This window comes from Diospyros lotus, chromosome 10 (assembly GCF_014633365.1).
Source record: "Diospyros lotus cultivar Yz01 chromosome 10, ASM1463336v1, whole genome shotgun sequence".
NCBI classification, from domain to species: Eukaryota; Viridiplantae; Streptophyta; class Magnoliopsida; order Ericales; family Ebenaceae; genus Diospyros; species Diospyros lotus.
In genome coordinates, this window is record NC_068347.1 from 30,390,453 (window position 1) to 30,414,911 (window position 24,459).

Consider the following 24,459-nt stretch of genomic DNA (forward strand, 5'->3'; position numbering starts at 1 on the left):
AACAGACAATTAGTATAATAGATAAAGGGGGACCTAAAAAACTTAGTAAAAGACATTGAGATATGATATTAATTATAAGAATCTTATAGATGATAGAACTATAAATAAAAATAACTGAAAAACTAGAAGCTATGTAGCTAACTACATATTATGAAATAAAAACTTGATATATTATTGTCATTTCACATAAGATTGAATCACTACAAATCAGGCCTTGAGCTAAAAGAAAAATGAGAATCCCTGACTGGTGGGTGAAGAGGACTCTCATTTCATTCAACAAAGGGGAATTCAGGTAATGGCCAAGTTACAGGACTAACTCAGTGGAATCAATCAGTCATTTTATCTTTTCAAAAGAGATTCTGTTTTAAAGCACAAAGGAGTTTGCTTTCCTCTTCCATGTCCGCTTCATAGGGTATGTGGCAAAAAAGTAAAAGAAACCAGCACTACTGATAATGCTTCCACCAAAAGGCACTTTTGAGCAGGTATAATAAAAGAGAGAGGACCTGCTGGAATTATTAAAAGGCTTTTACAGGTCATGTGGATCTCATGGGATATTTTTCAAGGTTTTAGAATAACTGCTTTAGTATTATATTTGTTTGGAGCTTGGAGCCATGGAAGAGTACCACTTAATATCTTGAGTAATTAGCCGCAAGCTGATCCTTCCTAGAATCTTAAATACAAGGATCCAACTCTCAATCTAGTCACAATAATATATTCTAAGTTATTCACTGGACGATTATTGTGGCTGTTCAAAATAGTTTTGGGTAACTCGCTACGTCAAATATGATCGATTATATAAATTTTAGCTTTGTCAATTATCTTTATTTAAGATTATACATTTTGCAAGTTTATTATAATTTATGTTGTTCTTAATTGTTTTTCACCAAGTTTCTTTTAGTCTTCCTCTAACCCTTTTATTATAAATTTCTTCTATTCTATTCATTATCTACATGAGATGAGAGTATTTATTGGCCCTTTTATTATATGATCAAATTATTTTAATTGTGTATCACATATTTCATCCTTACAAAGTCTTAAAACTTTATTGTGATAGACCATTTCTAAGTCTGTTATTTCTTGTATAGCCTCACATCTAACATTATATCCTTATCTCAATTACACTTGTAAATGATTTATTATTCAACATTTCATGCCATACAACAAAATTAGTTTATAGCTATCTAAGGAAACTTCCATTCTAGATAAATTTAAAATTTTATAAAATGTCAAAAACATTTCTCTATTTTAATCACCCTACCATAATTCTAAGATTGATACTTACAATAATCTCCCGACCCTTTTAGAAATTTGATAAAAATATCTAAACTCATTTTCTAGAAGAGTACATTACATTCTCAAGTTTCATTATAAAACCATCACGCTTATATTTCTACTAAACTTACCTTTCATATATTTGATTTTCCATTCCCTCAACTTAAATCTTTTGAATTCCAATTGTCCTCAATACCTCAAGCTTAATATTATGCCTTATTTTGTCTTATTCACTAAAACAATGCCATCTAGATTCTAAACATTAATATGCACACTGAGGTGCTTCTTATGAGAGAATTTGAAATTTGTTTAATCCCTCAATATAAAGGCTTAAAAACACATGGCATAATTCGCTTATTAGGGATGTGTTCCAATTACCACCAATAGCCTATAGACAAAGCTCCTAGAACTATCAAACAACATATATGCATTATGAACTTAGCATGTGAAAACCAAACCAATCAGACTAGAGAGCTCAAAGTACATGCAACTTATTATCTGCAACTTAATAACCACCAAGGAGAACAAGAAGTTTTATTATCCTAGCAAATTTCAAGAACTAGCAGCGCCATCAAGTTTTATCATCTAAACAAGAAGTTATTGCACAGCCATCGAGTTGGGAAAGAAGTCTGAATAACCTAGAATACTTCATCTGCCGTTCTTCCCATCTCCAGACAATAATATTTTGCAATCTGATATCTTCACTTAAGATACTTGCCAAACCAATCGAGCGCATCGTTACAGGCCTCCTCTGCACTCTTCACAGCATGTTCATCTCCGTCCTCGTATCTCACAGTCCAGCCGTGTGCAACCCCCGGAAATATCTTCACAAAGGCATCAACCTGTAAGGAATAGAGACCACAAAGTTGTCAACTGATTAGGCCACATACAATGAGCATAATAACCACTTCAAGAGGAAAAAATTCGAAACATGAGCTGGAGTTTCAGCAAGATGTGGATAATTAACATCAAGGAAGCAGGTTGGCTTCAATTCTGTGAAATCGGTCAGGCTTTAACATATGGAAATTCAAAGATAGCTGTCAATTGTGAAACTTTTTTTGCTTGTTTTATTTTTTTGCTGAACAAGGACAGAAATCTTGGAATGATAAATGCTAAATTCTTAAATATACACACATAACTAGTAGAAGGGTTCACGACTGCAATAATTTTTGCAGGATAAGACAACTGGGAACTAGGAAAAAAACATGCAGCATCTACATATTTTTATTATGTTTGGCATTGATTTCTGGAAAGATTTCCTACCTCAGGTTTCTCATTTAAGGCAGAATCGAATTTGTTCAACAGTTCTGGCGGTGACATTTTGTCAATCTCAGCTCCCAATACTGATATTGGAACCTTAACAGCTGAAAATTATACAAACTGTTAATATAGATAAAAGAAAACAATATAACAAACCGCTCTACCACTACTCCCACCTCCAATGACAACAAGAAGTAACCTACACTCTAAATCTAAACCAACAAATAGTCAAATAATGATGCAGTGTGTAGTGCGAGTGTGAGAAAAACACACCAAAATAAACCCTTGAAAGAACAAACTTCAATGGCCAAAACTTAGTTTTCAAGAAAATGCAAAAATAAGACTATTTTGCTAAGAAAACCTAAATAGGTTGCCGAAATTTGTATTGAAAAAAATTGATTACAAACTCTAGGTTCTAGGCATATTTATAGTGTTTGGCTAATCTAAATCCATCTAATATTTGTAAACAAAATTTAACTAGAATTCTAATAAAAATAAAATCCTAATAAAATATGAAATAGAATTAAAATCCTAAAACATATGAAGTAGAATAGAAGTAAAAATCTTTAAAAATCTAAAATCCTAAAAACTTATGGAGTTCCACTGTAGCGCTACTGTTCTGGGGCTACTGTAGCATTACTGTTCCAGCCGGTTATTGTTCCGGTTTGGTCTAGGTCGGCCTTGGACTGGATCTTGAATATTAGTGACCGCATCAAATAACGAAAATGATTTGAGCTCAGATGAGGGTGAATACTTACCCTGGATATCTTCAACTGTAACAAATGAAGGATGCAACAGCACAGCAGCTTTAATATAATCATGCTTCGCTAGTTCCACAACAACCTTAGCTGGTAAGATTTTAAGTAAGTTTAACCTTAGCCAACTACCGAATAGGTAATGTACATACACAACTGAAAATTTGTCATACTCATATCTAGTTGCATACACGAGACAAAATTTTACCTCCCCAACAGAAGCCTGCAGCTCCAATGCAGGATATACCTTTACTTTTGATAGCTTCAAGTACTAGTTTTGCATCTTCAAATCCTCTGTCCTGTCAGAAAATAACAGTATTTCAGAAAATTATGTTTTAGCACTACTTCTGATTAAAACTATATTTCTAAAACTATGAAGAAGCTTCTCAATCTTAACCTAGGTCAGGAGAGGAAAAAAACAGATCATGAAGTTCAAAAACGAGTTTAAACAATAACAATGTGATGAGATAGCCAAGAACACCAATATTTGCAGTATATTGGATAATAAAATTTGCAGGAGCAGAAAATTGTGTTCCAAGGAAAGCATTGCAACAAAGCCTGGTTTAATGAAGTGGTCACTGGACTCTAGGTCTGAAATGAATAGCATCTCAGGATGATAACTGACCGCTCCATGGTCTTTTAGCCAATCATGAATAGGCTTCACAGAATGCTCAGGATTAAAGGGGTCTCCCAAGAAGAAGTCAGGAACTACTACATAGAATCCACAAGCTGCCACTTTGTCAGCAAGTTTCCTGTAGATTGATTAGCAAGAGCATTAGTTTCGAGAAATGGGTGCATATACATGCAAGAAAGTGGCAAAAGTAGTAGTATGGACACAGCAGCCAACTGAACTAGTATTCCATGTGTAGTCACCAAAATGACACGAGTTGGCCTTCCCCAGAAGCGATAGAGGAAAAAGGAAACAACCCCCTTTTTTGTGGTGGGCTATTTGGAACATCTTAGGGGATGTTTAGTTGTGGAAAATGATTTCCAGTTTCTATAAAATCTCTAGTTTCCATTTTCAATAATACAAAATTTTGAAAATGCATTCAAATTTTAGAAATACAGAAACTAATTTAGAAATTAGAAAAATTAGAACATATACTCAAAACAAGGAGAGATATTTTAATTTCTTTAGTGTAAGTTGTGTAACTTGATTTAGAGAAGGAGATGAACATTTAGGGGAAATTTTTGGAAAACTGCGTTTTTGAAGTTTTTCAAGTTTAGTTCAATTTTAGAAAAACGTGTTTTCTAATATCCATTTTTCATTTGGAAAATTTTTGTATCTGAACAGAAGTTCTAGTTTTCCATTTTCTGTGAGAGTAATTTTCTTAAAAACAGGGGCTGTTTTCCACAACTAAATAGCTCCTTAAGCTCCCAAAGCTATTGTAGAGGTTAGAGGTAGTTTCTCAAACACACACTCTCTCTATATATATAAGAAATCAACAATATTATTATTTAATCTTGGTAAGAACAAAGATAAGAGGATCATGAATAATTAATATCAATAATATTTCCAGCTAGATAGTTGTTAAGGTCTATAAAACAAGGAAAAAAAAGGCAAATCCACAAAATAATTCAAACAAAAAGAAACAAAAATATATAAAAAAAAATATGGCATGATAATGGAAAAAAAATTTAAAATTGAGCTATTAAGCTTTTTAAAAAAAAAAATCCTATTACTGTGATTTAAGCTTAGGAAAGAAAAAAAAATCCTATTTAAAATTTTAATGGCTATACGGAAGAAGCTAGGAAAATTTTTAGATTGATTGGACATTTAAATGTTGGTCTGCCCTCACATGACTGTGATTTCAACTTTTTTTTAGCCTGCCTTTATGTCTAGTTATGCAGCTTGAATTCTATCAAGTCCTTCAATCTACTAGCAAAAGTTGGTATTCTCTGTTAGGATTGAAAAAAAAGCAACATCTAGCAAACAGTTCCATGACAGCTTCTGAGACTATGAGGCAGCACAACAGTGAAGCTATTGCTTAATCAGATAGGAAGTAGCCCACCAGAAAGATAGTAACAATCAAGAAACTGGATCAGTTCTGATAAAAGAGAAGTATTTCAGACAGCTGTAGCTGCCAAGCGTGAATCAAGTAGCAGGATCAGAAGAGAGGAGAATCAACAGCACCTCAATTTTGGAGCTTCATATCCTGCATAATCAAGTCATAAGCATAAATTAGACATATCAGTTGATTCATAAGATGAAGATCAGCATGATTCTTTATGCCAGGGCAGGGACAAGTGAAAATTTAACAGTAGACATGGAAGAAGAAGAAGAGGAAACAAGATGGACAAGAAGAAAAGGGAAACATAATAAGGAAAAAGAAGTTGTATTTATATTTGTTGGCGTCGATAAAAATGATAACAAAATGCTAGATATTCCCCGGAAAATTCTTTTTCTGGTTTGGTTATCCATAAAAGAGTAAACAGGCATAGGTAAGGTTTGTTTTCCTTCATCAAATCCTGGTTCCAAGTATGTGTCACTATAATTAACAGAAATTTATCTGGAGATCAGAATAATTAACAAAGTGCTGTTGCTGTTTATTTCACAAGCATACATTCAAATTGCCAAACTCCAGTTAAGAGTTTCTGTAAGTAACATAAAATTGCAGTGAAATTATGCAGCAGCCATATATTATCCAATTCCATCATATCAGTATCACACAAATAAAACACACACAGCTGTGCAGTAGGAGATCAATCAATAACATTAAATAAACCAAATAAAACTCGAATGCACTCTACAAAGATCAACAGAATAAGTACCAAAGATATCGGAAACCAGAAGGATGGCGTGCTTGGAGTCGAGGGAGCCAGAGACGTAGCTTTTGAGGCCTCCGAGCTCCTCCACATGGCCGCCTCCGCTGCTTGAGCTGAGAGTCGGCGGATTGCTGCAACACTGAGGCCCTGACATGGCTTCGATCAACAAAAACACTTAGCGACTAACAAGCAGATGATAATAGGACCCGATGAAGACTGGTCTTCGATGAGATACAGATCCGTTAAACGCTTCCGAAACCTAGAATATATGGATATATATATATTATATGTATATAGAACGAGAGAGAGAGACCTCGGTTGGAAAGCAGATGCGGATCTGTTCGTGATTCCTAATTGTGGTGAGTGGTCAACCAGAAATGGGAATGTGGGCTCGGAAATGGGAAGATAAGAGCGAGGAAGAAAGGGAAAGAAATAGTATAGAAAGCCATGAATCCACGGCAACCGATTTTGTTTTTTTTTTTATTTTTTTTTTATCGAAAAGATATTTATGCCCTTAAATTTTTTTCTCTAGTAAAATTTTAAATTTTATGTGATTTTAAATGTCTCTAAAGTTAGGTTAAAAGTATTATTATGTCTTTGAAATTTTTTTGATTTCAAATATGTCCTCATACTATGTAAAATTACTTATTTAAAACAAGTGATATATATAAACGTTGACGTAACATTTTTTTAACATTTCATTAATACCTGTTCTCTCTTTTTTTTCTTTCTCTAGCTATGTCTTTTCCCTCTTTAGTGTGTCTCATGTCTCTTCTAGTCACGTCTTCTACCAGCAATGTTATTCCTAGACTAGTTCCATCTTCGATCTCCCAAGACAACAGAGTGATCATCGATTCGAGAATGTCAATAACTCGTTTAACCTACATAACCAAAAGAGATGCAGGAGATACTGAAGAGAGAGAATAAGTAATTAGAGAGAGTTGAGGAGACGCTAAAAAATTGTCACATTAAACCTTGTACATATCACTTACTAACTAAGTATTTAAATGAGTAATTTTACACAGTTCATGGGCACATTTAGAACCACAAAAAGCTCATGGGCATTAATATACTTTGGTCTGAAACACATTTGAAAATCACAAAAAGTTTAAGCTTTCACAAGAAAAAAAAAAAATTGCAAAAGTTTAAGGGCATAAATATGCTTTTGATATTTTTTAATTAATTAAAATGTATTTTTATGAAATAGTTAAAATTATGATCTAAAAATAAAATTTATCACATAATATTTAATATATTTAAAAGTATATTAATTAATATTATGTATAATTAAACAATATAAAGTAATATTTACGCAAATTTTATTTATTAAGCAGTATACGTGTAGACATTTCTTTTTCTTTTCTATGTACCAAAAAAATTACACTGACATTGTTTTGGCGAAATATTTGTTAGGAAATTTATGTAATTTATAAAATTTCAAGAATACCCATAGAATGAAAATATAATTTCAATGGCTAATCTAATATAATTTTTGAATAATATGGGTAGATAGCACAATTTTAAAAAGTGAGAGATATTCTTTATATGTATACCAAATATCGGAGTACTAATATTAATATATTATCAAAAAAACAACATTTGAAATATAATTATTCAAAATTCTCATACTTTTCTTTGTATATTTGCCAACAAACTATTTATGCAAGGTAGATAAGATTATATGAATTTTATTGGGCAATAGTTTACAAATACAAATAATGTTTAATATTTGGCTAATTTTTGTTCCTACACAACGTCGTCCTACACTTTGCCTTGATATTTAGATAATTTTTTGAGTTTTTTCTAACTTGTTACTAGTTGTAGCGATTTATTGAAACACACTATTTGTAATACCCCATATTGGCATAGGGTTGTCACGTAAATTAAGTGAGTTTAAAATATTAAAAATTAGCTTGATAGTAAAAATAAGTCGTCAAATTGACTGTAGGGAGTATCTTAGAACTTAGATACCTAAAGATAAAGGTATGACATTGACGAGCGTTTCTAGGCAAGATTTTTGACACTGAAAGTAATCATATCAGAAACGATTTTCGATAATACTATAATTCAGTCTGAGAAATCGAATAATCTTAAGGGACTTCTGAGAAGTCAACGGGACCCTAAGTAGGTTCGTATTTAGTATAAAGAGCAACTCTTAAGTGGTTTCGAGAAGAAACAAAAGTAATTTCGATCGAAACACGATTCTACGTGTATTCGGGCCTAAGTATGATTTATTAATTTTGACCAAGAGAGGTTGAAATGATAATTTTTCTGAATTTTCAGGGGTGAGATGAAGGTTTTAGAACTTATAGGGCTTAATGGAATTATTGAATAACCCAGGGGCTTCAAGGAAAGGGTAAAAATGCAAAAGGAATTTGCAAATGGGCCAAAGTGTAATTTTTGGAATTCCTGCATCAAGGCATAATTGATCGGCCGCCAAGCATGGGCCAAAATCTGGCGATGAGACAACCTGATCTCGCCAGGGCATGGTCTCTATCGTCTTAGGAAGCTTGTGGGAGACGCAATGGCCTTGATTGGTCGAAGAACGACTAGGGTTTGCCTATAAATAATGAAGGTTTTGGCCAAAACTTTACTCACAAATTGCTCGAGTTTGAGAGTGATTCGAGAGAAATGGTTAAGGGGTTTTTGTTCCATAGAGTGTAAGGATAAATTCTGAAGCATTTGAGAAAGTTTGATGTCAGTTTGAGTGAGTTTTGGGTATTGGACAAAAAATCGCGTAGTGGTTGGAACCAGATCTTTAAATGGCTAATTAAGGCCTTTTTCGGTGGCTTTTTCGGCTCTAATGTGTAATATTTCAAATTTTCTAAAGGGCTCAAGAGTAATTTTAACTTGGACCATAGATGAAATCATCAAAAAATCAAGGCCTTAAGTATAATTTCTTACAGTTATCAGTACCGAATCGACTGCAGGGAATGCCCTGGAACATAGATATTTAAGGAAAATGATATGGTCTTGATGAGAGTTCCAAGATAGGATTTATAGTATTAAAAGAAATCGAAATCGAGACAGTTTTCGATACAACTTCGATTGAGACTGGAAAATCGAATCATCATATAGGACTCCCAGAAAGTCAAGAGAATCCTAAAAGGGCTTTGATTTTGCGTAAGAATCAACCTTGAAATGGTTTCAGGACGAAACAAAGGTCCCGTGAAGGCGCAGAAGTGAAATCGTTTTTATCGAGTAAGCCATGTGTTATTAATTTTGGATTTTCGATATCGTAATGCAAATTAATTCGGTGTTTGAGGTTGTAATTGTAATTATGGAATTGTCCAAGTGAAATAGAGATTTAAATATGTAATTTTCTCATTATTTTGGGATAATATATAGTGTTATATATATATATACATAGTTGTGCGCGCACGCGCGTGTAAGGCCATTTTCATGGCCGAGATTTGCACAAGATTTGAAGGGAATGGGCGGCATGATTTAAGGAGAAAATCTGGAAGAGATATCGAGTAGGTAGGGTAGGAACATTTGAGGGATTGTGTGATTATGTGATGTATAATATACATATATATCTTAGAGCTCAAGCGTAAGAGGTGCTTGTAAATTGGCAGAAGTTTGGCCGATTGAGATGCAACAAGAGGAGATTGAGAGAGAGAGAGAGAGTTGGGTGTGGTGGTGGCCATGGTCGCGGGTAGCAAGCAATTGTAGAGCAAGCAGTGGAGCGGCGGTGGCTGTTGGGGCGAGTGACGGCGACCGGCGGTGGCCCTAATTGTAGTGGCAGCTAGTGGAGGCGATCGGCGACTGGCACGCATGGCGGTAATAGTGCGTGCATGCAGGAAGAAGGAGAGGATGGGGGGGGGGGGGGGGGGGAGAAGAATGAGAAAAAGAAAGAAGAAAAATAAAAAGAAAAAAGAAAAGAAAATGGACAAAGAAAAATAGGGAAAAAGTCTCAGAAAATTATAGAAATTAATCTGGGGCTAGAAGAGCATGCCTTAGGGCAGGAAATTGTCTGGGGGCGCGTTTCGAGGTCATAACACTCATTCTAAGGAGGCCTAAGAGGCTAAGTTAAGGTGAGTAAAATTTTTCAGAAAATTCTAGAAAATCAGGATAGTTATTTCATGAATTGTTATAGAAAAATATTTAGTTTGGATTTATTGAGAAAAAATAGAAAGAAATAGAGGGAAGTTATGAGAAAATTTAGGAAAAATAGAATATTGATATTCTTGAATAAATATGATGGTCAGGAAATGTTGAGGTTTTGAATTGAATACGTTAGATGTCTGGCACATGATTCAAGGTGTTATGAGATACGTTTGAGGCAAGTGGTTCTACCTTAGACCCAATTTAATGTAAATGGTTTATTATGTTGTCATGTCTTGGTATGTTATGCATAACGTAGAGTGCATTTACATTTTTGGATGATGAAGTATGCATATGAGCAGGATGGGATTTTTGGTCATACGTCGCATGGGTTTGGGATTAGGGACTGGTGTTGTTGCTTTGCCAAGGGTGCACCCATACACCTCGGTCTGATAGGGAGACTGTAAAAATGGTGAGTAACAGTTGGATGCAGTCGACCCAAATATAGAGTAATGATGAAATGTGCATTGCATTCATACATGTGCATTAAATGATGTATCCTTACTTAGATAATTCAGCATCTAACGTGGGTTTTGCCTTTGAAATATTTAAACGTTCTAGATGGAGATTGTAGCAAAAACGAGAATGAATGGGACATGAAATGACACTTAGCAAAGTACATGATGTATTGACTGTATGTTATGTAGCCTATGTATTTAAGTTCTGCTACTTTAAATTCTGAACGTTTTGAAGAACGATGATGTATAACCTTATTATTGGTTAATGCTAAAGTTAAGGTTCGATTCTAATTTTTGCATTTAATGTTATGATGATTCTCTTTCGAGATAGATGTATAGAAATTTTGGGATGGATGTGAGGAACGATATGATTTAGCATTAGTTTGGAAAAAAAAATTATTATCCCAGAATTGTCCAAGTTATAACACGTCCGAAAAATAGGGGTGTTACACAATGCGTGCCATCGTGGTCAAAATATCAAGAGAAGCTTGGGGGAGAAGAAAAATCGAAGATCGGAGGTCGAACCAGCTATCGGTGGTAAGAAGGTTGGTTGGAGAAGACGACTGCTCGGGCACGTGAGGCGCATGCGATAGGTAGGCGCGTGAAAAGGTAAGTGGAAAAGAAAAAAAAATGGAAGAAAATTCCAAAAATAATCAAAAAATTATGGAAAAAATTGAAAAATTATTTTGTGGATTTTGGTGGAGGAAAATTTTGGAAAATATTGGAGAAATTATTTATTTTATATTTTTTGAGGAAAAAAGAAATTATGGAAAATAGAGGAAAAATAGGAAAAAAATCTAAAAAAATTTCAAAAATTTAGGAATATTATTTTATGAATTAATGTGAAAAAATTTAGAAAAATAATTTAGAAGGTATTTATTTTAGAAATTTTGAGAAAAAATAAGGAGAAAATGAGGAGAAATTATGGGAAAAATAAATATTGATATTCTTTTGAATGAATATGATGTCTAGGGATTGTTAAGGGTCGAAGTTGAGCATTAGTACAATTACTTGAGTATTGACACGAAAATCGAGAAAAGGCATGTTAGTTGAGGCATTCTGAGTTACATTCGAGATGAGTGGTTCTACCGAAAACTTGATTTTATTGTGAGAGTTTTTACTTCAACTTGGTTTATTTGGGTGGTTCGACCCTATATTTGATTTGTTTATACAAATGATTTGACCTGCAATCGATTGGTTTCATGCGGGAGGTTCATCCCAAATTATTTTATACCCGTGCATTAAATTTCATACGTTATAAATTCACGCATTGAAATCTTGATTTTAAATGATACGTGTTATCTGTTACGGCATTAACATGTTTATGTGTTGTCCATATGGGATGTGGGTTGTCAACATGTGTTGTGGCTCTTGAGTGATAGCACTCAGAATACGTACCAAGGATTAAAGTTATGTGACCCACTTGAGACGGAGTTGAGACGGACTTCACCCTATGGTACTCAAGTGGCAGGGTTGAGAGTGGACACCATCCCAGATGTTGGTTCAAGTGGCGAGGCTGAGAGTGGATACCACCCTAGGTTCCTTTGAGAAATAACGTTATTGCCTAGGTGGACGTTGATTATGGGGATAGTGCTAATCCTCTTGTGGTCAGGGTTGTGTTAAGATCCAAAATACTTTTGAGTGGGAGCGTAATGCGAATACTTTTGAGTGAGAGCGTAATGCCTAACATGATATAAGGGTGATACCCAGGTTCATGTGTTGAGATTGTCCATCTTAAATAGGATTGTGTTATGCCAATGTGTTGATATGGTTGTGTTGTTTTTAGAGAGATTGTATTTTTTTCAGTTAGAGTTAAGTGTTGTGTGGGATTCTCTTAGGCTGAAACATGTTGAGATATGTTGGTTTTGTTTCATGATTTTACATATATTCATGATAATATTTTTGAACTCTCGCTTAGATAATTCATCATCTTATTTGGATTATGTCCCTGGAATGTTCAAACATTCCAAGTGAAATCAACAACGACAAAGGAAAGAAGGCTTTCGAGATGTTGTTGATAGTTACATATTAGATCTTTTATAGATATTTTATTATGTACGAATTGTTCAGCTGTAAGTATATTATTTTGATGATGTCATGTTAAATATCGATGGTACGAATTCTATATTGTGAATAAAAGAAATACAATTATGTATTATCGAGGTTTCGATTTTACTTGTGTTGATGTAATGTTATTACTAGTTTTAACTCATTCCTTTAAGTTGATACATTGAAATAGTAGATTGTGATTGTCAGGATTTAATTTACATTAAGTGTATGTTAAAAAAAAATAAATATCCCCAAAATTCCATGTTAATGCACGTTTGGAAAAAAAAATGGGACATTACACTATTCCTAATAATGAGTTCAATTTACCCAAATTTTTACCCTTATATAGCATCTTTTTATATGTTTTCTTTGATATTTAAGCTAGTTTTTAAGTTTTTTCAAACTCACTACTAGTAGTAGTGAGATACAACATACCACGTGACTCTGAATAACGAATTTGACTCTTTAGAAAACTTGCATTCTAACATAGTATGTTAAGTTAGAAAAAATATAATAATTTATTAAATAATTTGAAAAGTATAGTATTTTGTTAGAATGTTATGAAGATGATAATATTTTTAAAAATCTCTTTTTATTGGAGGTATATTACAATGTAATTAGAGATGGTAAACGGGCCGGCCCGGCCCGTCACCAAGTGGCTTGCAGGCCGGGTCAAATCGACCGGCTTAAAAACGGGCCAGCAGATTACTTGCCCTAGCCCGGCCCTACACGGGCCCCCGGGCCCGCCCTAATTTTTTTTTTTTTGTTTGATACCATTTTTGGCCATTTAGCCCACTTTGACTACGTGGCCCACTTCCGTTTACCTATTTCCTTCTTTAGGCTTTAGCTAGGCAAATAATTAACACAAAACTTTAGGCTTTAGCTAAGCAAATAATTAACACAAAACTTAACTTACCTTTAGGCTTTAGCTAGGCAACAGAGGCAGGCGGCGTGAGCGAGGGCGAGGGCGAGGGGCGAGGGCGAGGGCGAGGGGCGCGGGCTAGGGCTAGGGCGAGGGCGACAGAGAGCGAGGGCGTGGGTGAGAGGCAAGGCTGAGGGGGGGGGGTTTGTGGCCAATTAGTGGGCCAGCCCGGTCCGCCACCATTTGGCCCGCCAGGCCAAGCTGGCCGGGCCAAATCGGCCCGACCTTAAATGGGCTAGCAAAATGCTGGCCCTAGCCTGGTCTCGGACCGAGCTCATTTTGCCATCTCTAAATATAATGGTGTCACTTCAGTCTCGTGTCTACTGCAGTTTGCATCTTGTGAACTTTGAAGGCTTGAAGATATGGCAATGGGAGCTTTTAGCCGTTGGCAGAAAAAGAAAACAAAAGGCTGACCTTTGCTTTGGGAAGGAGAATACATTAATTTTTAAACTTCACTTGCAGTGACACAATGTTAATATATTAACAATCCAATTAGTTTACTTTAATAATAATACAATTGTATATAATAATGTAGTGTTTATTAATCAAGACGTGGGTTAAAAAAAGTATTTTAAATAAAAGTAATTTTTATTATATTCGTTAAATTTATCTGATAACTTACTGAAAAAAAATCACATGACTTCTTATCTGAAGTTGTTCAAATAAATTCATCTCCCATCCTTCTAGATAAATTTATTTGGGACTTATAGGTAAGAAAAAAAAGACTTATATGCCTCTTAATACATTCTAAAAATTTTAATAAGCAATTTAATAAAAAATTTAGAAGGTTTCTCAACCTTATCTTGGTCTGAAAAATATTTCAATATGATTTTAATACAAACTTATCTTACTTATTTTAACAAACGTTATCTAAATAAATATGTATGTATAGAATCTAAATTTGATCGTTATATCGGTGGTGAGAAGTCAATGAGAACAATAATATGAAAGCGGGTTCGAAAATGAAAATGGAGCCCCAGCAAGAGAAACAGAAGGCATGTTCCTTAAGGGGGTAAAATAGTTAATTTGCTAGGTATGTTCATAGTAGCGGAGGTTAGGGATATTTATAAAAATACACAGTAGCTGATGTAATTTGAGTAAAATTTTAGAGTGATATATAAAATTAAATCTTAAAATTATGATGATGTATAAAATAGTATTACTTAATTTGAACATTTTTGAAACTTGAAATAAAAGTATTCGTTGGGTGGTGGTTGAACGATGAAAATGTTAATTTCCACATTTGAGGTGTAAATAACGTTATAATTACCCGTTGAGTGCTGGCATTTAGACCGTTACTAAATTTACTTTGCTTATAAAAGCTTTGTGGTTGAAAGAAAGAAAGCATACCAAAGCCTAGACAAGATATCGTTGGCAACCACTATCAGTATGGGCTCCGCGCATTTGATTGTCATCTTCAGTTTGCTCTTGCTCTTGCTGGGCTTGTCTTCTTCATCTGCTAGCCATGAATGTGGCACCAGGGATGATGATAATGGTGATGGGCACATCGATTCTCCTCCATGTTGCACCAAAGTTTATTGTGAAAGTAAGACAACTCCTAAAGAGTGTTGGTGTTGTGTAAGTGATGGACCTATGCGGTACTTTTCATCTCGTGAAGAATGTAAAAGAAATTGTCATGCCATGACTGCTTAGTCATCTCTGACTTGCTTGCTGGTGTTATTTTCAATCGTTTTATCAATGGAAAAGTAGAAGTTTATGGTATCAATTCAATGCTTTTGGTCCCTTGTGCTTAATTGTGCAATTTTTAAACATTCAACAACATTTTAAAAACATCATCAATTCAAGCATAAATCATCATAATAATGCAACAAATACAAATTAAGTGTGTTCAATAATAAATTTATTGGAGAAAAATTCTAAGAAAATCTTGTATAAGTTACAAGTTGAATCTTAAAAAATCTTATTGCAGCATAGGTTGATTTAACGAAGGGATTACCAAGTTCTATGTTGAATTCAATTAAAGAATGATAACTTAAAATGACATAAGTTGTTGTTTAACATTGAAAAATATTTCTACTTTGACTCCTCTTTCTTTGGTAATCGTGAAAATCGGAATTCCAATTCGAACGAAAAGTAGCATTTTTTCTCTTGAAATTCAACGAGAATTCTATTTCTTATAAAAAATACTTTTTTTCCTTGGGATTATAAACGGATGCAATATTTAGGTATTTACCACTTTGGAAAAAATGAAATATTCATTGCAACTTCCAACCACACTTAACCACTACCAAATTTACACACTCCAAGAAGAAATCCATTAGGCCTTTACTTCGCCTATAAGAACCCTATTTCCAAAACGAAAAAGCCATACCAAATTAAGCCTCGATATCAATGGCAACCACCATGCGTTTAGTGCATTTCATTGCCATTTGCAGTTTGCTCTTTCATGACTCCTCCTCCTCCTCATTTGCAAGTTATGAGAATAATAGAAACGATGATGGGTACCTCGAAAGCAATGTCGCAATTGGAGAGTGCTACAAAACTTCATGTAAGAGTGCGAGAATGCATAAAGGTATACTAATAGGTATAGGTGTACCCATAGGCAAGGATTGCTGGTGTTGTGTTGATCACACAGATGATCATGAGTGCTATACTACAGGCGAAAGAGTGTAAGAGCCATTGTCACCCCCTTTCCCCTCCCCCTCTGATTTAGTCATCTCCCTTGCTTGATTGCTTGGCTTATTTTCTATCCTTTTTTATGAAAGAAAAAATATAAACAAAGTTGATGGCATCAATTGAATGGTTAGTCCCTTCCATGCTTTACTATGAGTTGCTTATGCATTGTACAAGAATTTATTTTATTTGCTCTCAAGACACAAGTTAAGTAGTTGAGTTGTGATAAATTAGAATTTGTACTAGTAAGTCATGGGTTCAATTTCTTACCTTATGCAGTGAGGCAAAGTCTTTACCTGCGATTTACCTTATCTGTCAAAATCGAGAACACGAGCGGCGAGAGATCGCGCAATGACAATAATTTTAAGAATTTATTTTATTTTATTATTGTCTCGGAGTGTCATTTTAACGTTTTCGAAATGTTTCATGTATTAAAACACCTAGAATATATAAAAAAAAATATTTTTAAACCATTTCTATAATTTCAAAAATATTTCAAGACTTATTTATAATATTAAGAAATGCATTTCCTTCCACACAAATGTTAAGAGTTGAAAAAAATTCTCTTATATTATATAATATAAAAATATAGGAATTCTTTTTATATTATAATATATAATATAAAATTTATATTTTATATATTAATTTTTAATATTAAAAATTATATTTACAAAAAAAACTCCTATATTTTTTTTATTTACAAGTTTTATCGAACTGATAGTGCTTCCACCAAAAGGCACTTTTGAGCAAGTATAATAAGAGTGAGGACTTGCTAGAATTATTAAAAGGCTTTTACAGGTCATGTGGATCTCATGGGATATTTTTCAAGGTTTTAGAACAGCTGCTTTAATATTATTAGAAATTTGAAATCTGAAATCAATAGAAAATTTACTAGAAATCTGAAATCAATCTTCTAAAACAACCAATAAACATAGTATTTATAAACTACAATAATTAGAAAATTAAAAATATGTCAAAAGTCTAAAACCCAAATCTTATTAAAAAAGGCAAGATTGAGATTTCATTACAGTATCAAAATTAGATAGAAATAAATAAAATCCCCCCAAACAGCGTTGAAAAAATTTGCCCGAAAAAGTATGGACCTCACCAGCATAGCTGGTGATTTTGAATCGTCAGCTTGATTCCCTTGAAATTAGCCTTTAAAACCCCCCAAATCACATCTTTCATAAAATGCTAAAGCCATATCATCTGCATTAAATATTTTTCAAGGTTTTAGAACAACTGCTTTAGTATTATATTTGTTTGGAGCTTAGAGCCATGGAAGAGGACCACTTAATATCTTGAGTATTAGCTGCAAGCGGATCCTTCCTAGAATCTCAAAAACAAGGATCCAACTACCAATCTAGTCAGTAGTCACAATAATATATTCTAAGTTATTTATCGGAGGATTATTGTGGCTGTTCAAGGTAGTTTTGGGTAACTCGTTACCTCAAATATGATCGATTATATAAATTTTAGTTTATCAATTATCTCTATTTAAGATTATAAATTTTGTAAGTTTATTATATATAATTCATGTTGTTCCTAATCGTTTTTCACTAAGTTTCTTTAATCTTCCACTAACCCTCTTCCTATAAATTCCTTCTATTCTATCCATTATCTACTTGGGATGAGAGTATTTATTGGCTTTTTTATTAGACGATTAAATTATTTTAATTATATTTCACATATTTTATTTTTAAAAAGAGTTCTAAAACTTTATACGATAGATCATTTCTAATCCTGTTATTTCTTGGATGACTTCACATTTAACTTTATTACGATACACTTGTAAATGATTTACTATTCAACATTTCATACCATAAAACAAAATTAGTTTATAACTATCTAAGGAAACTTACATTCTAGATAAATTTAAAAGTTTATAAAATGTCAAAAACATTTCTCTATTTTAATCACCCTACCATAATACTAAGATTAATACTTACAATAATCTGCGGACCTTTTTAGAAATTTGATAAAAATATCTAAACTCATCTTAATTCTAGAAGAGTGCATTACATTTTCAAATTTCATCATAAAACCATCACTATTATATTGAACAAGAAGTTATTGCACAGCCATCGAGTTGTGAAAGAAGTCTGAATAACCTAGAATACTTCATCTGCCGCTCTTCCCATCTCCAGACAATAATATTTTGCTCACTTAAGATACTTGCCAAACCAATCGAGCGCATCGTTACGGGCCTCCTCTGCACTCTTCACAGCATGTTCATCTCCGTCCTCGTATCTCACAGTCCAGCCGTGTGCAACCCCCGGAAATATCTTCACAAATCCATCAACCTGTAAGGAATAGAGACCACAAAGTTGTCAACTGATTAGGTCACATACAATGAGCATAATAACCACTTCAAGAGGAAAAAATTCGAAACATGAGCTGGAGTTTCAGCAAGAAAAACCCTCGTTGACCAGTGTCACTATAATGTGGATAATTATCATCAAGGAAGCAGGTTGGCTTCGATTCTGTGAAATCGGTCAGGCTTTAACATATGGAAATTCAAAGATAGCTGTCAATTGTGCAACTTTTTTGCTTATTTTATTTTTTTGCTGAACAAGGACAGAAATTTTGGAATGATAAATGCTAAATTCTTAAATATACACACATAACTAGTAGAAGGGTTCACGACTGCAATAATTTTTGCAGGATAAGACAACTGGGAAATGGGAAAAAACATGCAGCATCTACATATTTTTATTATGTTTGGCATTGATTTCTGGAAAGATTTCCTACCTCAGGTTTCTCATTTAAGGCAGAATCGAATTTGTTCAACAGTTCTGGCGGTGACATTTCGTCAATCTCAGCTCCCAATATCGATGTTGGAACCTTAACAGCTGAAAATTATACTAACTGTTAATATAGATAAAAGAAAACAATATAACAAACTACTCTACCACTACTCCCACCTCCAATGACGACAACAAGTAACCTACACTCTAAATCTAAACCAACAAATAGTCAAATGAGGAAAATAATTTCAGCTCAGATGATGGCGAATACTTACCCTGGATATCTTCAAATGTAACAAATACAGGATGTAACAGCACAGCAGCTTGAATATAATCATGCTTCGCTAGTTCCACAACAACCTTGGCTGGTAAGATTTTAAGTAATTAAGTTTGACCTTAGCCAACTACCGAATAGGTAATGTATATACACAACTGAAAATTTGTCATACTCAAATCTAGTTGCATACACGAGACATAATAGAAACCATCTAATTGTGCCAAATTTTTCCAGAATCTATCTTACCTCCCCAACAGAAGCCTGCAGCTCCAATGCAGGATATACCTTTAATTTTGATAGCTTCAAGTACTAGTTTTGCATCTTCAAATCCTTTGTCCTGTCAGAAAATAACAGTATTTCAGAAAATTAGGTTTTAGCACTACTTCTGATTAAAACTATATTTCTAAAACAATGAAGAAGCTTCTCAATCTTAACCTAGGTCAGAAGGGGACAAAAACAGATCATGAAGGTCAAAAACGAGTTTAAACGATAACAATGTGATGAGATAGCCAAGAACACCAATATTTGCAGTATATTGGATAAAAAAATTTGCAGGAGCAGAAAATTGTGTTCCAAGGAAAGCATTGCAACAAAGCCTGGTTTAATGAAGTGGTTACTGGACTCTAGGTCTGAAATGAATAGCATCTCAGGATGATAACTGACCGTTCCATGGTCTTTTAGCCAAACAGGAATAGGCTTCACAGGATGCTCAAGATTTAAGGGCTCTCCGAAAAAGAAGTCAGGAACTACTACATAGAATCCACAAGCTGCCACTTTGTCAGCAAATTTCCTGTAGATTGGTTAGCAAGAGTATTAGTTTCGAGAAACGGGTGCATATACATGCAAGAAAGTGGCAACAGTAGTAGTAAGGACACAGCAACCACCTGAACAAGTATTCCACGCGTAGTCACCAAAATGACACGAGTTGGCCTTCCCCAGAAGCGATAGACGAAAAAGGAAAGAACCCCTTTTTTTGTGGTGGGCTATTTGGAACATCTTAGGGGCTGTTTAGTTGTGGAAAATAATTTCCAGTTTCTATAAAATCTCTAGTTTCCATTTTCAATAATACAAAATTTTGAAAATGCATTCAAATTTTAGAAATACAGAAACTAATTTAGAACCTAGAAAAATTAGAACATATACTCAAAACAAGGAGAGATATTTTAATTTCTTTAGTGTAAGTTGTGTAACTTGATTTAGAGAAAGAGATGAACATTTATGGAAAATTTTTGGAAAATTGCGTTTTCCAAATTTCCAAATTAATAAGGAAAACTTAAAAAACTCTCTTTTGAAGTTTTCCAAGTTTAATTCAATTTTAGAAAAGCGTGTTTTCTAATCTTCATTTTTCATTTAGAAATTTTAGAAATTTTTTGTATCTGAACAAAAGTTCTAGTTTTCCATTTTCTGTGGAGTAATTTTCTTAAAAACTGGGACTGTTTTCCAGTTCTAAATAGCTCCTTAAGCTCCCAAAGCTATTGTAGAGGTTAGAGGTAGTTTCTCAAACACACTCTCTCTCTCTCTCTCTCTCTATATATATATATATATATATAAGAAATCAACAATATTATTATTTAATCTTGGTAAGAACAAAGATAGAGGATCATGAATAATTAATATCAATAATATTTCCAGCTAGATAGTTGTTAAGGTCTATAAAACAAGGAAAAAAAAAGGCAAATCCACAAAATAATTCAAACGAAAGGAACAAAAATATGGCATGATAATGGAAAAAAAAAATTAAAATTGAGCTACCAAGCTTTTTAAAAAAAAAATCATATTACTGTGATTTAAGCTTAGGAAAGGAAAAAAAAAATCATATTTAAAATTTTAATGGCTATACGGAAGAAGCTAAGAAAATTTTTAGATGGATTGGACATTTAAATGTTGGTCCGCCCTCACATGACTGTGATTTCAACTTTTTTTTAGCCTGCCTTCACGTCTAGTTATGCAGCTTGAATTCTATCAAGTCCTTCAATCTACTAGCAAAAGTTGGTATTCTCTGTTAGGATTGAAAAAAAAGCAACATCTAGCAAACAGTTCCATGACAGCTTCTGAGACTATATGAGGCAGCACAACAGTGAAGCTATTGCTTAATCAGATAGGAAACTAGCCCACCAGAAGATAGTAACAATAAAGAAACTGGATCAGTTCTGATAAAAGAGAAGTATTTCAGACAGCTGTAGCTGCCAAGCGTGATCCAGTAGCAGGATCAGAAGAGAGGAGAATCAACGGCACCTGAATTTTGGAGCTTCATATCCTGCATAATCATGTCATAAGCATAAATTAGACATACCAGTTGATTCATAAGAAGAAGATCACTGATCAGCATGATTCTTTATGCCAGGGCAGGGACAGGTGAAAATTTAACAGTAGACATGGAAGAAGAAGAAGAAGAAGAAGAAGAAGAAGAGGAAACAAGATGGACAAGAAGAAAAGGGATGCATAATAAGGAAAAAGAAGTTGTATTTATTTTTGTTGGCGTTAATAAAAATGATAACAAAATGCTAGATATTCCCCGGAAACTTCATTTTCTGGTTTGGTTATCCATAAAAAAGAGTAAACAGGCATAGGTAAGGTTTGTTTTCCTTCATCAAATCCTGGTTCCAAGCATGTGTCACGATAATTAACAGAAACCAATCTGGAGTTCAGCATAATTAACAAAGTGCTGTTGCTGTTTATTTCACAAGCATACCTCCAGTTAAGAGTTTCTGTGAGTAACATAAAATTGCAGTGAAACTATGCAGCAGCTATATCTTATCCAATTCCATGATATCAGTATCACACAGATAAAACACACAGAGCTGTGCAGTAGGAGATCAAGCAATAACATTATTTGAATGTCAAAATAATAAACCAAATAAAACTCGAATGCACTCCCCAAAGATCAACAGGATAAGTACCACAGACATCAGAAACCAGAAGGATGGCGCGCTTGGAGTCGAGGGAGCCTGAGAAGTAGCTTTTGAGGCCTCCGAGCTCCTCCACATGGCCGCCTCCGCTGCTTGAGCTGAGAGTCGGCGGATTGCTGCAACACTGAGGTCCTTACATGGCTTCGATCAACAAAAACACTTAGCGAGTAACTAGCAGATGATAATAGGACCCGATGAAGACTGGTCTTCGATGAGATATAGATCCGTTTACGCTTCCGAAACTTAGAATATATATATATATATATATAGAACGCGAGAGAGAGACCTCGATTGGAATGCAGATGCGGATCTGTTCGTGATTCGTAATTGTGGTGAGTGGTCGGAAATCGGAAGATAAGAGCAACGAAGAAAGGGAAAGAAATAGTATAGAAAGCCATGAATCTGTTCGTGATTCGTAATTGTGGTGAGTGGTCGGAAATCGGAAGATAAGAGCGAGAAAGAAAGGGAAAGAAATAGTATAGAAAGCCATGAATCCAATTTACACACGGCAACCGCTTTTGTTTAAATTTTTTCTTCTCGTCGAATTTTAAAATTTTATGTGAGTTTAGATAAAATTTTATTTATATTAATGTAATATATATATGTTAATAAATTATATATAATAATTATGTTATTGTAATTTTATTATTAAATATTGATAAATTATATATAATTATTTATCAAAATTTTATATTAATATAATATATATATATATAATGTTGTTGTTCAACTGATAAAATTTTATTATTAGAAGTTGAAAAATTATATAAAATTATTTTATCATTAGATATTGAACAATGAGATATTGCCATGTGAGAAGTTGATTGTGTAATGAAAATCAATGAAATGTTGCCATGTGTCAGTGCAAACAAAACCCATCTTTCTCTTCGCAATGTCGTTGTTGTTGCAATTAACGTCTGTAATATCCCAAGAGTCCAGAGAAGGGTGGTATATATCGAGGATAAGTAAGGAATGAAACAATACCAGTTTAATATCTTTTGGGCTGAATGTAGACAAATAACTCCCGGGTTAAACATGCTTGAGTTGGGGCAGCTCAAGGATGGACAATCCACTGGGAAGTTTGTGTAAGCCCATCAGGCTAAGTTGTTTCAGTTCTTCCTATCACTCGATACAGGATATTACAATGTCGTTGCTACCTCCATTGTTGTTCGGCTTCGACGCAGCCGCAATCGACATCATCAAAGCCTCCATCCCTGTTTGCCGCCATCAACGCCTCGTTGTTCTCCCCTCACGTGCCTTTCTTCTTTTACACATTTACAACATTTGCATGGGCGACAAATCTGATAGTCAGAGGCTTGGGAATTGCACGTCACCAATGGCCGTTGTGATGGCCCAATCGATCACGACCTTATGGGTTTATGTCGTTGTCGATCGATTTGTCTTCCCTATGATGACAAATCCGATTGTGATGATGAGGTCTTCATTGCAAACAAGTTGTTGTGGTCATTACAGAGATGGCGATGAGGCAGAGACGACCATTATAAAACCTCTACTTCTAAAGTGATAAGGCAAAATCTTCAAAAGTAAAGGTATTTCGCCTATTCCAACAATGCTTCTAGAGCCTCCTTTGTGATGTGGTCTTCCCTGTAAACGTTTCAGGGAAGACCTCTATAATGTCCGATTGGGTTGTTGTGGGTTTTCGAAGCCCTAGTAGCTACCATCAAGGAAGATGGTCGTCGCCACCAGCACGAGGAAAGCAAGAAGTCCTCGGCGCTCGGAATAAGGAAGAAAATGATGGTGGTGTTGTCTTTATGCACCTCAAATGCGTGTGTAACTCACACACGATACTGACTAGACAATAAGGCACATGATGGGTCCAAAATTCACACTTGAAATATGTAATAAGTTTCAAAATACAATTTGAGAGGCACAATAGATCTCCCTTAAAGTTCAGGGGCACAAATGGTTAAAAGTCTCAAGTTTAGGGGCACATAGCCCAACTATGTCTTATGCAAGCAATGCTACCCCCAGACTGGCTTCATCTTCGTCTCCCCAAATAACAAGGTGATCATTGATTCGGGAACGTTAGTGACCCATTTAACCCAACTGGCCTATTCATAGCCCAATTAGAGGAGACATAAAAGACGCCAAAGAGAGAGAAGACATAGCCATAGAGAGAAAGAAAGAGAGAATTAAGGAAAGGCTAAAAAATTGCCACGTTAGAACGTGTGCATATCACTTGTTGATCAAGTGTTTAAATAAGTGATTTTACACAGTTTATGAGCACATTTGGAACCACAAAAAGCTTATAGGTATGAATATACTTTTAGTCTAAGTTCAGG

At 34.3% G+C, this 24,459-nt stretch overlaps 1 protein-coding gene and 1 pseudogene across 2 annotated transcripts; both read right to left on the reverse strand.

Annotated features, from left to right (window-relative positions):
* Positions 1 to 1,753: 1,753 nt before the first annotated feature.
* On the reverse strand, positions 1,754 to 22,502 carry LOC127811667 (endo-1,3;1,4-beta-D-glucanase-like). Of its 2 annotated transcripts, none has more exons than XM_052351748.1 (8): positions 22,443 to 22,502; positions 6,060 to 6,366; positions 5,422 to 5,443; positions 3,913 to 4,039; positions 3,496 to 3,586; positions 3,291 to 3,380; positions 2,536 to 2,636; positions 1,754 to 2,114 (listed from the first exon to the last, which is right to left on the reverse strand). In XM_052351748.1, the coding sequence occupies exons 2-8, from the start codon at positions 6,205 to 6,207 to the stop codon at positions 1,974 to 1,976; spliced, it is 720 nt and encodes a 239-aa protein (XP_052207708.1). In that variant the 5' UTR covers positions 6,208 to 6,366; positions 22,443 to 22,502; the 3' UTR covers positions 1,754 to 1,973. The 2 variants fall into 2 exon arrangements, with proteins under 2 accessions (XP_052207708.1, XP_052207709.1); XM_052351749.1 differs by lacking the exon at positions 22,443 to 22,502 and adding an exon at positions 6,367 to 6,487 and having other exon boundaries at positions 6,060 to 6,209.
* On the reverse strand, positions 18,198 to 22,295 carry LOC127811668 (endo-1,3;1,4-beta-D-glucanase-like; annotated as a pseudogene).
* Positions 22,503 to 24,459: the final 1,957 nt, after the last annotated feature.

Excerpts from the sequence above, each read along its gene's own strand:
- LOC127811667 (XM_052351748.1), bottom strand. The coding sequence starts at position 6,207 with ATGTCAGGGCCTCAGTGTTGCAGCAATCCGCCGACTCTCAGCTCAAGC. Across the intron at positions 3,381-3,495 it reads TGCAGGCTTCTGTTGGGGAG|CTAAGGTTGTTGTGGAACTA; the intron begins GTAAAATTTTGT and ends AAATCTTACCAG. Across the intron at positions 2,115-2,535 it reads CCTTAAATGAGAAACCTGAG|GTTGATGCCTTTGTGAAGAT; the intron begins GTAGGAAATCTT and ends TATTCCTTACAG.